The following is a 14,611-nucleotide window of genomic DNA, read 5'->3' as shown; positions in this document are numbered from 1 at the left end:
GAAGACCTGCCTGCCAGAGTGATGAGCCCAGATTCATGTGGGATCTGTGCTCCAGGAGGGAGGGGGAGGTGCTGAGACCAGCAGGCTGAGCTGGGAGGAAAGAGTGCTGGACAGGAGGGTGCAAAGGGAAAGGGGTGGGTTTACCCTTTCTTCTCCCTCAACCTCTCACTTCCAACTGCACAGTTCCCAGAGGATCTATGAGGAGCTTTGGTGCCCTTGAATGAGTGTGTATATGGAGGAGAGGGTTGAGAGTTTGGGGGTCCCAAGAAGAGAGTCAGTCATAAAAAGAGACCATTCAAAGTCTGGAACAGCAGGAACAAAGGAGACAGGCCACCCCAGCAGTCTCAGGTCCACCAAGGCCACAGTTCCTCAAGTGACAGCATGCATTTCATGCACACCATCCTGTGGGAAGCAGGCTGGTGAGCCATGTAGGTGCAGAAGGAGGATCTCTAACCCAAGCCCACACCCCAGGTGTGACAGCTGTTGTCTAGCCAGGTGCCCTGAAGCAGAGCCCAGCCACAGCTCCTCTGACAGACCTGGGCTGGGAGGGGGTCACTAAGAAAGAACAGCAAGGGAATGGAGTGGGTGATAAGGGTGCTTTGGGGACAGTGGTGAGGTTACTGCTTCAGACATGGTCTGAATGAGAGCCATTCCAGGCAAACTTCGATCATAAGCATCGGTTTCATGTGAGCCAGAAGTCTAGACTTCAGCCTGGAGTCAGGAGGTAGAGGCTGGAGATGGGGAGGGCACACAGTATGCTCCCCAGAGGTTTAAGAAGCCCCTAAAGTGCAGAGCTATGTAAGGAAATATGGGCTCTGTCCTCTCCCATCGAAGCCCCCACAATACATACCCACCAGCATCAGAGCCAGCAGGGATATATACACACATACCATCAGATGCTCTCCCTATCATATTTCACTTTTTTCTCCCTTCTATTCCCCTAATAGAAGCTGTCGTGGCAGCCCTGGGGAGACAAGTGCTCTTTGTGGACCAGCCATAGCAGTGGCCATCAAGCAGTCAGAAATGACAGGAGCCAAACTCCAGAATGTAGTGGCACAGGCTTCCAGCACTATAGCCAACAGGCTTGCAGGTAATTAATTACTCGCACATATAGTGCCTCTCCCTCCCTACTCCCTCGCCCCTGAATGGAGCCACTCAGGAGGATTCCCAAAGGAGCACAGGAAGCTGGGTTTGCAAAGCCTGGTGAGTGTAATGCATCCAGATGGGGAGTCGCAGGAGGCTGGATGTGCTGGGGAGAGTAGCTCCTGCAGTGGCCTCGCCGATTCTGTGCAGGACCCTTCACCATCCACCCAACAGGCCACTTTCAAGGACTGAGCCATGCAAGAGGCTCTGGTCCAGGGCTCCCCAGACAAGGAGCTGGGAAGTGGACCTGGGCAAGTAGACCCTCAGGGCTCCTCCAGATGGCCATGGCCCTGGTCATGAAGGTTGTAGGTGATGTCCTCCCACAGGTCGTCCAGACGGGCCTGCAGCTTGCTCAGGGCCTTGCCACTGTCCGCTTGTTGGAACTCGGGGGCGAAGGCGCTGTGGCCTGGAGGGGGCGGCGCTAGTTGCTGCTGGACCTCCTCAGTCTCCTGGTCGATGGCGCGAGTGAAGGCAGCGATCTGCAGGAAGGTGTCGTGGCGGAAAGCCTGGAGTCGCTGACGCACCTCATCGGAGAGCACGTGGGGGTCTGGGCCGGCCCCCTCCTCAGCCCCGTCTGCGCTGGCGCTGGCAAAGGCGCTACTGAGCTCTTTGCGCAGCTGGTCCAGGTTCTGCTGGATGCGCGCGTGCAGAGCCTTGGCCTTGAGCGTGAGTTTGTGCGAGAGCACCTGCACGCAGCGGCTGAGGCGCGAGGGGCTGGCGGCGGCGTGCGGAGCTACACTGCGGTGCAGCGCCTGCACTTGGTGCCGGATGCCGCTCACCAGGCGCTCGGCATACGGGTGGAAGAGCTCTTTGACGCGGCCGGTGTGGTGCACCACGCGGCTCTGCAGTTCCTGCAGCAAGCCCCGCGCCTCGTCCACACTCCCCAGCAGCTGGGCCTTGGTGTCTTCTCCCACCAGGCGCAACTGCTCCTGCAGCTCCTGTACGCGCAGGGCCGCCTGCTCCATCAGATCCATCGTGTAGGGCTTCAGCTGCTGCCGCAAGCCCTCCAAATTCCAGCCCACCAGCTCGTGCGCCTCTGCCATGTAGGGTTCCAGGCGCGTCCTCACCTCCTCCAACTCCTTCTGCAGCTGCTGCCGCATGCCCACCGGGTCCTGTGGGAGCCGAGGAGGCTCCCTCCCCTGTCCACTCAGAGGGCCCAGCTTTTCCAGTAACTTGTCCATGTTGTTGAGGTCTTGCTCAAGGCTGTCTTTCAGGCTCCTGGGGAAGGGGACAGATCCAGGTCATCAGACAGCCAGCCCCTATCATCTCCTTTGCCCCAGAGACGTCGCGCACTGATCCTCTGGGGGAACTAAGGATGCAGGGCAGTGGTCCCAGGGCCCGGTGCTCTAGTCCTAAGCCCCGGCCACCCTCAACTCCTCGCACACAAAGCACAAACACATCGCATGTGCAAATCCAGACCTACAGCATTGTCCAAGCAAGCACAGATGTCCCAAGACTCTCACATGATCCTTTCATTATGGGGGCTCCAGTGGGGCTCCTCTCCGTTTATCCCAGGCCCCGAGCCTCAGTGAGCAAGGGGACAGTAGCTGTAGCAACGTCAAGGTGGGGGCTGTGGGCAGGGCATGCTGAAGAGCCCTGGACTGCCGGGAGATGGGGCAGAGCTAGTACCACTCTGTTCCCTGTGTCCCAGTGGGGACCACGGCAGTTGAAGCTTCAGAGGCAGCGCATACCCCATCCCCAGGCTGTCTCCTCCCTTCTCCCACACCCCTTGCCCTCACCACTCACGCATGGTCCCGCGCCAGCTTCTGCTGCTGGATGTGCTCCACCCTGCCTTTGTCCCTGCTGCTCTGGCTGAAGTAGTCCCAGAAGCTTTTCCTGGCCTGGGTGGCTGAAAGCACTGTGGATAGGGATGGGGTGATTAAGGGCTGGGTTCTCCTCCCCCAGGGTGCACAGGCCCCTCAGCACAGCCTCCACCACACCCCCACATTAAAGGCCGGATTGGAGACCCACCTGAGAGGAGAGCCAGTGCCCAAGTGAGGACTGCAGCCGGGCTTGCCATTATCAGCTCTGAGAAGGAAGAATGGAGGCCCACTTAGGGTGAAGAAGAAAAGGCAGGGATACCTCCTAGGGAGCTTGCTCCAGGGGGCCCTGCTCCAGGGGCAACTTGCCCCAGATCCTGTTAACCCTTCTGTGGGGTGTCGGGAGCACAGAGCTGTTGGGGCTCAAGAGGACTGACCTAGGGGAGCCTGGGAGGCTGGGAGGGAAGGCGTGTCCTCAGACATGGGGGAGGCTGCTCCTTTCTCGCCTCAGTCACACAGTAAGGAGCTTTGCAAAGCTTCTCCCCACCACCACCTTTCCCAGACCCCAGGACCAGCTCCCTGGGCTCCTCTGCCACCTCTCCCCTGCTCACCTGTTTTCCTAACTCCCATTTCATGGCGGGAAAACAGAGGCATATCAAGGGGGAAGAAGCAACTCTGCCCCAGTGTTCCAAGAGGATGTCTTGGTTGCCCCCCCACCTGCTCTCTCCTGAGGCCCCCTGCAATCCCCTCCCTTGGGACTCCAACCTCGCTCCCTCTGTCCTGGCTGTTCACCTGCTCCGTTCTGGGCACAGAGAGCAGACATTCTGCTTTATACTCCAGGGGCCTGGGCCTCTGGCAACAATTGCTCTGAGTAAATACCACGTGGAGGTTCAAAGAAGGTTGACCTCAGCTGCCTTCCAGAGCTCACCTCCTGCCCTGTTCCTGGCACCCAGAGGCTTAATGAGTGCCTTGGTATCAGGAGGCTTTCCCAGTGGAGAAGGGCTTCCTGGAAAGCTTTACTAAGAATGGGACTGAACTCCTCACTCTGTTCTCCCGAAGCCTCATGACCTTCACCAACCTGCTGGCTGGCCCATCAATAGTGAGGAGCCTGTCTATCTGCCAAGGGCCCCTCTCTTACACAACTACCTAGAGGCACTGTGCCCCAGCTGGCCAGATAGGGACAGCGGCCAGCTGGTGACCGGAACCTCAGCAGCCCTTCCCAACTCCACCACAGGCTACTCAGACAGCCTGGGAAGAGCCAGCATTCAAAGGGTTAAAGACCTTCCCACATCCTGCCATAGTCCTGGAGCAAGCGGGGAACCCCAGGCAGGGTGAAGATGAGATGGTAAGAGGCATCTTGGCCAGGGTCTTGGAGCCCAAGGAATTGGAGCAAGAGGAGGATTCTCCCCATGGAGAAAGGCTGAACTCCATGCGTAGGGCCTCTGAGGCAGGCAAGCCAAAAAGCCCAGATCCTTCTCTGATGACCTGCCTACTCCATGTAGTGTACTTATGCACACGCATGCATAAGCTCCTGATTCTTGCTCCTAAATGTGTATCGAATGGATCCCCTGCCCCCTGGTTCCACCACTGTCACAGCCCCAGTTATCGCCCACCTTGATTGTGTTCATAACCCCCAACAGGTCTCTTTGCCGCAGTCCTCCCAGTTCAACTCGCCCTCTATGATGGCTTATCCCAGCTCATTTCCTGTCTCATCTCCTGCCACACAAAACCTCGGCATTCCCACCTCTTTCAGGATCCTGGCCCTGTATACATGCTGTTCCCACTGCTTGAAATAGCCTATCTCCTGGCAAACATTTATTCATTTTTTTTCAGACTTAGTTTGTATTAGGCTTGGCGGCAAGTGACAGAGACAGAGAGAGAGAGAGAGAGAGAGAGAGAGAGAGAGAGAGAGAGAGAAAGAGAATAGCTTAAACAAGTGGAATTTTATTTTTCTCTCTCACGTGAATGTAGCCACCCAGGGCTCCTTCTGTCTTGTTTCACTATTATCCTCAACAAGGGCTCAGCCCAAGTTCCAGCTGCTCCAGCTCCAGCCATCAAGCCTACCTCCCAGGGAGCAGGAAGGAGGAAAAGGAGAAGGACGTGTTCCCTCCCTTTAAAGACACATCCCAGATACTGTTCTTAAAACTTTTACTGACATCCCAGTGGCCAGAGCTTAGTCACATGGCTACACTTAGCTGACTAGAAAGCTGGGAAATGTAGTTTTTATTCTGGGTGGCTGTCGGTCCAGCTGAAAAAGGACTCTATTACTTAGGAAGAAGAGGAGGATGGATTTGAGGGGGCAATAGTGGTCCCTACTGCACAGCTTCAGTGTCACTGCCTTGTGCGTGTAGTCACTGAAGGGTACATGATCGATGACTCAGGAGGGTGGCAAGACAGAAGGCAGGGAGACTATTTAGGGCTGTTTCAGTGATCCAGGTAATTAATCCAGTAATGAAGGCCTGAGGAAGGCAGGGAGGTGAGGGTTAGAAGGTAAGTAAATATCTGAGGGATATTAAGGCGGCACAATTATCAGCACTTGGTGACTGATTGGATGAGGGAGAGGAAGGCAGGAAGGAATTCAGATGATTCCCAGATTTCTGGGCAATTAGGTGTTGGTGAATGTTCCTCTCACCAACAACGGGAGCCTACTGAAGGAAGAGCAGATTGGGACAGAAAATGAGAGTTCGGTTTAACAGGAGTCCTAACTTGAACCCAAGGTGGCTTTCCCATGGGCACAGGGCAAGCCCAGCTGGGGTCTATTTGAGTATTGGCTGAGAAGCCTCCTAAGAGAAAATGTATTTGAAAATAAAAAAGCAACAGGAACTATAACTCAGACACAAAACTACAGTTATCAAAGGAGAAGGGAGACTCAGAGTATTTGGGAAGGGTGTGTTTTCAAGGGATGAAAGAATATGGAAGTAGAGAGCCATGAAAATTTGGATTTTGATTATTTGTACCCACAGGCTGGTGTTGCCTGGTACCAGAAGGCCCTCCGCTGGAGATGTTCTGGCAGTTGCATATAGATGTCTGGAGCTCAGGAGAGACATCTTGGCCAGAGACTGAGTTTTTGGAGTCATTGGATGATAGTAGCAGTGGAAGACTTGGAATTGGGTGAGACAACCCAGGGAGAATATGTGTCAGGAGGAAAGAAAAGAGCTGAGGTCAGAGAACACCAGTATTTATGTGAAATCTAAGAGGAAATGACCTACAGAGGAAGACTTCAGTGGAGAAAATTAATGCTCTCCAAAGATCCATGCACTCCCCTGCATTTCCCAGACTCCTTTACAATTAGGTTGGGGCCATATGATTAATTCTGGCCACTGGGCTGGGAATAGGAAAAAAGTGGGTCACTTCTGGTGGAGGACAATTAAGAGCAGATGTGAGCTCTCCATGCTTTCTCTTTCCTTCCCATAAGGAGGAAGCAATGAACTATAAGATGGCACCATTTACAAGAGGGAGGGAGAGGGTCTGTATTCTCAATTAGTGCTTGGAGCAGCCCCTCCCACATAAAAGAGGGGCAGTCAGAGAAGAAGTGTCATCAAAAGAGAGAATAATCACAGTAAGTGTATTGGTTAAATTAGAAATCTGGCTAATCTGAGAGAGACCCAGAATAACAGTGGCTCACACAAGTTAGACATTTCTTTTTTCTCCCACATAAAAATTTGTGCTGGTCTAGCAGCACTGCTCCACAAAGCTGGCCAGGGTTTGGAGGCTCTTCCATCCCTATGTGTTGCTCTTTCCACATGATCTAAGATAGCACCCCACCATGTCCCCGTCCAGCCGCTGGAAAGGTGACAAAGGGGAGGAGAGTGTACTCTCCCTTCTTTTAAGGGCAAAATCTTAACTTCTTCTTCCACTCCATTGGTTAGAACTAGTCACACTACCTGTAAGAAAGGCTGGGAAAGATCATCTTTATTTTGAATGGCCATGAGCCCAGTGCCCAGTTAAAACTCAGAGATTCTATCCTCATACGTTGCTGGTGGGCATGGAAAATGGTGCAGTTGCTTTGGAAAACAGTCTGGCAGTTCTTTAGTGGTTAAATGTGGAGTGCCCTATGACCCAGCAATTCCACTCCTAGGTATAAACCCAAGGCAAATGAAAACATCATCCCCACAAAGAACTTATTCGTGAATGTTCATAGCAACATTGTTCATAATTGTCAAAAAAGTGAAATGTCCATCAAGTATGAATGGATAACAAAATATGGCATATCCATATAATGGAACATTACTTGGCAATAAAAAGGAATGAAATACTGATACATGCTACAACACAGATGAATCTTGAAAACATTACGCTAAGTAAAAGAAGCCGGTCACAAAGAGCATATGTTATATAATTCCGTTCACATAATATGTCCAGAAAAGACAAATCTATAGAGAGAGAAAGTAGATTAGTGGTTCCCTAGGGCTACGGGGGTGGGGGTTGGTTGGGGAGAAATAGGGAAATGCTAATAGGTGTGGGATTTTGTTTGGGGATGATGAGAAATGTTCTAAACTTCGATCTGATGATATAGTTGTGCAAATCTGTGAATATAATAAAACTATTAAATTGTGAATTTTATGGTGTGTGAATTATATCTCAAAGACATTTTAAAAATCAGGCATTCTATTAACTGTCACACCAAAGAAAGCAAGATTTCAAGAGTGAGATTTCAAGAATTAATGGCTTGACCAGGAGTGGTGGGGCACACCTGTAATCCTAGCACTCTGGGAGGCTGAGGCAGGAGGATTGCTTGAGATCAGGAGTTCTAGACCAGCCTGAGCAAGAGTGAGACCCAATCTCTACTAAAAAATAGAAAAATCAGCCAGGCATCATGGTGCATACCTGTAGTCCCAGCTACTCAGGAGGCTGAGTCAAGAGCATCACTTGAGCCCAGGAGTTTGAGCTGCAGTGAGCTACAATGATACCACTGCACTCCACCTGGAGTGACAGAATGAGACTCTGTCTCAAAAACAAAAAGAAAGAAAGAATAATGGATTCCCACTACAGCACATTGAACACAGCTAAAGTCATGTTTTCAATGGTTTTCTATCTCTACTCTTAAAAGATGCATTTCCAGCCACTTCACACACATTAGGTTAGCTGTGATTTTTTAAAAATTAAAATTAATAAACAGAAAATAAGCATTGGTGAGGATGTGGGGAAGTTGGAACCCTTGTGCATTGCTAGTGGGAATGTAAAATAGTGCAGCCACTATGGTAAACAGTATGACTGCTCCTCAAAAAAGTAAACGTAGAATTACCATATGATCCAGCAATTCCACTTCTGGGTGTGTACCCAAAAGAATAGAAAACAAGGACTGGAACAGATATTTATACACCCATGTTCATAGCGACATTATTCACAATAACCAAAAGGTAAAAACAACCCAAATGTCCATTAACAGATGAATGGGTAAACAAAATGTGGTATATCTATACAATGGAATACTATTTAGCCGTAAAAAATGAAATTCTGACATATGCCTGAACCTTGAAGACATTATGATAAGTGAAACAAGCAAGTTACAAAAGGACAAATTTGTGATTCCATTTGTATGAGGCATCTAGTCAAATTTGTAGAGATAAAAAGTATAATCATAGTTTCCACAGTCTAGGGGAAGTGGAGAATGAGGAGTTACTGTTTACTGGGTACAGAATTACTGTTTGGAAAGATGAAAATGTTCTGGGGATGCACAGTGATGATGTTGCACAACAGTGTGAGTGTAGTTAATGCTACTGAACTGTACACTTAAAATTGGTTAAAATGATCATTTTTATGTTATATATATTTTTCCACAATAACAGAAAGCATTTCTGGTATTCTAAGGTGTTTGTTTTTCCTGATAACTAAACTGAAAGAGGCTATGCTATAAAATACAGCTGCACTGGATTGTCTGTTTGCAAATTACCCTCATTGTTCCTTGTAAGGTCCTTTCTGTGATGCAGTGGAAACACTTGGAACTACATTTCCCAGAATCCCCTTCTCTCTATGGGCCTAAGTTAGAGTCAGCCAGTGTGAGATGGAAGAGGAGAGGCCATTACTTTTCATTGGCAGTTGCAGAAGCATGGTCAGACTTGGGGTTTAAAGCAGCTTCTGGCTGGCCTTCTTAAGAATCGCATGCTTTGGTATTGCAGGCTGAGATCATTAGGTGACCTTCCCATTTGTAACCACTTACAGGTGAGCTTTTGAGAATCACGCCTTCAGAACTGCAAGCTGAGATGGTCACTCTTCCAGCCCTTGCAACAGTTCTACAAACCTTTACTTTTCTACATTAAAGCCTTTCATACTTGAAATACGTGAAGTGGCTTCTGTTTTTCTGACTGCACCTAGATTGATACAATGGGTAAATGCAAGACCCACTCATGCTTCCCTATTTGATGGTATCTTATAGTTTTAGCATTTAACGTGTTTGGGTTGGTTGGAGGTATATGTATATGTGTGTATTATGTGCTTTGTGTGTGGAACCATTTGGAATAATTGCAGCTAGAATGACACTTCACCCTGAACACTTCCTCATACATTGTGAAGAATAAGGACACTTTTACATAAGAACAATATCATTATCACGCCTATGAAATTCCTTAATATCCTCTAACATACTACATATTCAGATTTTCCCAATTCCCCCAAAATGCTTTTATAGCTGCTTTCTTTCTTTCTCTTTTTTCTTTTTAAATTCAAGATCCAACACATTTCATCTGGTTATTATGCCTCTGTAGTTTCTTAATTTAGAGCAATACTCTCTAACCCTGCTATTTGTTTGCTTATTTATCATGACATTGACATTTTTGAAGAGTGCAAGGAGGATGTCTTGTAAAATGTCCCACATTATGGATTTGACTGATTGTTTGCTCATAATTAGATTGAGGCTAAACACTTTTGGCAAAAATACTTCATAGCTAATATTAGGCCTTTCTTCTTGTACCATATTTGGAGGCACAAAATGATTTGTCGCTGCCAAGTTTGATCACTTGATTAAAGTGGTGACCACCAGATTTATCCATAGTAAAACGTGCACTTTCCTTTAGTAATTGACAAGTATTTGTGGGTTGATACTTTGAAGCCATGTGAGCATCCTATTCCCCACTAATTTTTTACCCAGTGATTTTAACATTCATTGATGATTGGTGCCTGAATCAAATATTACTCTGGGAATTGCCAAACAGTGATAAGACTGTCATTCCATCTACATTTATTATTTGATTTCTTCCATAGGTAAGAAAGAGCTTCTAGGGAACTTGTTTTCAAATATAAAGACTTGAAACAGATCCTTTCCACAGGAACTCATTTATGTTTCCATTTTCTGGGCTATTTCCTTGTATTTAGTATCATGATGTTTGCAGACAGCTGCATTTTTAGAATAGAGTTGCCGCTTTGGTTTGTTTTTTGTTTTTGTTTTTTAATAACCAAGAATTGCTGATGCAACCTGGATGTGCAGTGAAAAGGATTTTAAAGTGTGGATTTGTAAAGGTTAAAAGGTTCCTTATTCTTTCGTGCTCTGCAGCAGCATAAATTTTGCCATAAACACATGAGTTAAACAAATATATGGATCTCAAATAAATGCACAATATGCACCAAGAGAGAAGCTCTTCTAGACAGTCTTTGTCTTGTGACCTGTTCTTTAAAAGAACATTAGTGAATTCTCATCCAAAAAGTAAGTAAAACTTGTTACAAATTGTTCTCCTTCTGTTTGGTCTTCTAAAACTCAAGAGTAAACTGCCATGCCGCAGTCTTTACTCAGTGTTCCTAGATTACATCGCAGAACACACCAGGGACGTGGATATGATATAATAACTATTCATTGTGGATCCTTTCTACACTGTTTCTACTTCTATCACCAAGCCTTAATGGAGGTCTGGTTTTTTTAAAAATCAATATACATCTCAAATACACTTCAAAAAGAAAGGTATTTGTGCTTAACACAGCATTAAAATTATCTAGCAAGTACGTAGTAACTCTTATAAGCACTTTTGTATGTTTTGAAAGAAGTTCTATTTGTCAAAAAGAAAAATAATTAAATAGAATGGCTATAAGTGAAAAATAGTCATTAACATATAAAATTCATTTAGCTATAGTTGGAGAGGGAATTAGTAAACTAGAAAGCAGATCTGAGAAAATCACTAGAAAGAATCACAGAAATATTAATTAAAAGAAGAAAGATATGAAGTGGAAGTTAAGAGACATGGAGGACAGAATGGGAAGGTCCAATGTATCCCCACAGAATTTCCACAAAGACACTAGAGGGGATATGGAAGAGGCAATACTAAAAAGATGATGGCTGAGAAATTTAAAAATTGAAGACAGATGTGACCTGAATCTTTAGTTACAGGAAGCATCCTGAGTCCTGGTAGGATAAATTAACACAAATCTAAATCAAGATGTATCACGGTGAATCTGCAGAACATCAAAGACAACGAATATCATAAAATCAACCAAAAAGAAAAGACTACTTATCTACAAATGAAGTATATGATTAAACTGGCAACTGACTTACCAGCAATGTATCTTCAAAAGACTCAAAGATAAATTAATGGTCAAACAAGAAGTATACTCAGATGAACTGTGATTTTAGTTATTACTAAAAATTGGTGAAATACCAGCAACTGCATATAGTTCTACCTAACAAAATATGTTTGTATGTAGTTTGTCTTATTCACTGCTGTATTTCTAGTGCTTAGACCAGTGCTTACCACGTGCGGGGGACGGGGGGGGGGGTGGGGGCTCAAAAATATATATTGATGAAGGGACTAGTTTGGAGGAGGTGTTAAAAATAACAACTAAAAATTAGAACAAAGTAACAGAAATGAGACAGATCAAAGTTAAAGCACTCAGCAGTCTTTGCATTATTCAGGAGGAAGATAGGAATATTGATTATCTTTACACTTTGTTAGGTCAGACAAGAATATTAAAATTTTAAGGATAACCCATTAAAATAATAGAAAGAATGGATACCTTTCAAACTAGTACATGGGGAAAAGAAACTAAAGAGCATCTGATTGACTTCTAGTAAAGGATGATGGATTGATTGCATGCATTAGCCTCTGCTGTTTTCTGAAATCCCGATAAGATGGCATCAAAATGCACTTTTTAAAAAATGCATACACCCACAAGGAGAATAGAAAAGGAGAGAAAAGCTACATCATTCTGGAAGCTGAGAAGCTGCCAGATGGCCCATTGGTAGTAACCAGGCACAAGTGAGATGAATTTTGAAACTACAGTGGAGAAAGCCAAGAGCCCCCTGATTTGCACTACCAAACTCCCCAAAAACCAACATTAACATCAACTGATTCTTCTGGAAAAGTGGGTGACAATGGGGCTAAAAATATGGCAATTGGCCAAGAGTCTGTTTGAGAAGCTGCTGTCCTCTTCAACTCTGCTCAGCTGGGTTACTGTCCTTCCCTCAACAGCAGCAGAAAACCAGAGGGCTTATTCTCTGGAAAGGGTAAAAGAGTGAGCCTCTGTCCTGGAGAAAACTAGATATTTTGGGGGTCCAGGGTTCTTGTACTCAAAAAAAAATTAAGAAAAACTTTATATATAAAATTTTGAGACTCCTCGCTCTACTATCTTTAACTTTATCCAAAATGTTGGCCAGTTAGACTTTATCTTCCAGGAAGGAGATTGGAAGAACATTCTCCCTGAGAAATTTTACAAGCCCAAGAAAATATACCTAAAGAAACTGATCTGGGGGTTCTGTGGTCCAGATGGTCCCTGCTAAATTGACCCATGGATTCAAGACTTCATATCAGCTTCTTTTTTTCTTCCAATTTGCCATGAAAAATTTCAAAAATACAGAAAAGTTGAAAGAACAGTACAATGATCACTAGGTTTCACCTACTCACCACCTAGGTTTAGTCGACTCCTTGTGCATTCTATGTGTATGATGAACCATTTGGAAGTAGCGGATAACCTGCACTCTTCCTCACAATAACTCCAGCTTTCATATCCTAAAAAATAATGGCATTCTTCTTCAAAACCACAATACCATTATCATATCTAAGAAAATTAACAATAATTCCACAACATCATTGAATATACAGTCCATGCTCAAATTTCTTCATTTGTCCTTTCAAAAAGTTTTTATTGTTTTGTTATTTTTTAAAGTAATATTCAATGACGTTTCATGAATTGCAGTTGGTTGTTAAATACTCTAGTTTCTATGATAAAAGCATTCCTACTTTTTAAAAATGGTATTAACTTTTTGAAAAGACCAAGCCAGTTGTCTTGTAGAGTGTTCCATATTCTTAATTTGTCTGATTTTGTAGTGTCATTTACCTTGGCCCTCTGTCTTCCACGTTTCCCATAAACTGGAATCTAGATCTAAAGGCTCAGTTATGTTCAGATTATGTTTAAAGTATTTCTGGCAAGAATTCTCTAAAGGTGAAGTGAGAACTTAATATTACATCACATCAGGAGGCACACAGTATCTGTTTGTCCCAGTATTAATGATGCCGAGTTTTTTCACTTGGTAAGGTGGTTATCCTGGTTGGACATGCTGGTTGGAAAGAGGTTATTTCCCTTTGTAATTAGCAAGTAACAGAATTTGATCCCCTAGCACCCTGAGATAGTTTGGCACCCTGAGATACCTGGCAACCTGATGAATTCAGCATGCGTTCAAGATCTTTGCCTGAATTGCTTATTACATTGGAAGAGTTGCAGAATGGGGATTTTCTAATCCTATTATTCCTTCTATCTATTTTAGCTGACATTATTCTGTAAAGAAGAGCTCCCTCATCAATGGAGATTAACTGCACTTCTTCCTAAAGAGGCAGGGTAAATGCTTCATTCTCTCCCTTGACTAGTTTACAAAGTAAGGAGGTGGTGAAATATTCTCAATGATGGCAAATTCAGTTTTATTTTTTCTTTTGGTTGTCACAACAGACTCATGGAATTGTTTTCCTTTTCATTTCTTTTTACAATCAATTACAGTCATTACAATACAGTACAGCCATGTTTGATGCTCAAACCGTTCCTAATGTGGGCAGTGAGAATCCCTTCAACCTGGCTCCTGTGTTCTTATAACATGTCCCATTAATCTTTGCGCATTTCCTTGATTTCTGGTACGGCTCGATGTCGCAAGCTTACTTTGTACTTTGTTTGCCCCAGGCCTGGGCTCAGCCATTTCTCCAAGCAGCCCTGGTTTGTTTTAGTGGGGAATAGTATTTAGAAGCCAGGATCTGTGTGCTTGGTGTGCTCATTGCTGTTGGGTTGTCTTTGCTTGTAGGCCCCTCCAGTTAACTACAGAAAGGAAGTACATGGAAAAAAAATTATGATTTCATATATTATAGATATTTCTAATTCAAATTTTAAATTACAGAATTTTTTCTTAATATATATATTAATATATATTTTTTAAATCGAGACATGGTCTCCCTGTGTCACCTAGACTGATCTCAAACTCCTGGTCTCAAGTGATCCTCCCTCCTCAGCCTCCAAAGGACTTGGGACTATAGGTGTGTGCCTCCCTGCCTGCTTTTATTTTTCTTTATGTATCTTTTTACTTACATATGTAGTAATTTTTTTTAACCTATAATACACATAAAATAATTTCAAATAATAGTATCAACTCTACCAATTTTAAAGTTGAACATTTCTTTGAAGTTCTTTTTGTTCTTTGAATATATCTAAATAAAGGTGCACAGTCAGGGTTCTATGTTCAAAAGTCGCTTGGAATAATTCTTTTTCTCTGTATGGTTGTGGTATCAATTTAATATACAGTTAGGTTC

At 44.8% G+C, this 14,611-nt stretch overlaps 1 protein-coding gene across 2 annotated transcripts; it reads right to left on the bottom strand.

The window, feature by feature from the left end:
* Positions 1–1,190: 1,190 nt before the first annotated feature.
* On the bottom strand, positions 1,191–5,014 carry APOA5 (apolipoprotein A5). 2 transcript variants are annotated; one of them, XM_045556444.1, is made up of 4 exons: positions 4,865–5,014; positions 3,115–3,171; positions 2,890–3,001; positions 1,191–2,361 (listed from the first exon to the last, which is right to left on the bottom strand). In XM_045556444.1, the coding sequence occupies exons 1-4, from the start codon at positions 4,956–4,958 to the stop codon at positions 1,407–1,409; spliced, it is 1,218 nt and encodes a 405-aa protein (XP_045412400.1). In that variant the 5' UTR covers positions 4,959–5,014; the 3' UTR covers positions 1,191–1,406. The 2 variants fall into 2 exon arrangements, with proteins under 2 accessions (XP_045412400.1, XP_045412401.1); XM_045556445.1 differs by lacking the exon at positions 4,865–5,014 and adding an exon at positions 3,669–3,690.
* Positions 5,015–14,611: the final 9,597 nt, after the last annotated feature.

This window comes from Lemur catta, chromosome 7 (genome assembly GCF_020740605.2).
Source record: "Lemur catta isolate mLemCat1 chromosome 7, mLemCat1.pri, whole genome shotgun sequence".
NCBI lineage: Eukaryota > Metazoa > Chordata > Mammalia > Primates > Lemuridae > Lemur > Lemur catta.
The sequence above is the reverse complement of the archived record's forward strand: the minus strand, read 5'-3'. Positions and strand labels throughout refer to the sequence as shown.

Excerpts from the sequence above, each read along its gene's own strand:
- APOA5 (XM_045556444.1), bottom strand. The coding sequence starts at position 4,958 with ATGGCTGGAGCTGGAGCAGCTGGAACTTGGGCTGAGCCCTTGTTGAGG. Across the intron at positions 3,172-4,864 it reads CCCTGGGTGGCTACATTCAC|AGCTGATAATGGCAAGCCCG; the intron begins GTGAGAGAGAAA and ends CTTCCTTCTCAG. Across the intron at positions 3,002-3,114 it reads GGCACTGGCTCTCCTCTCAG|TGCTTTCAGCCACCCAGGCC; the intron begins GTGGGTCTCCAA and ends CCCTATCCACAG.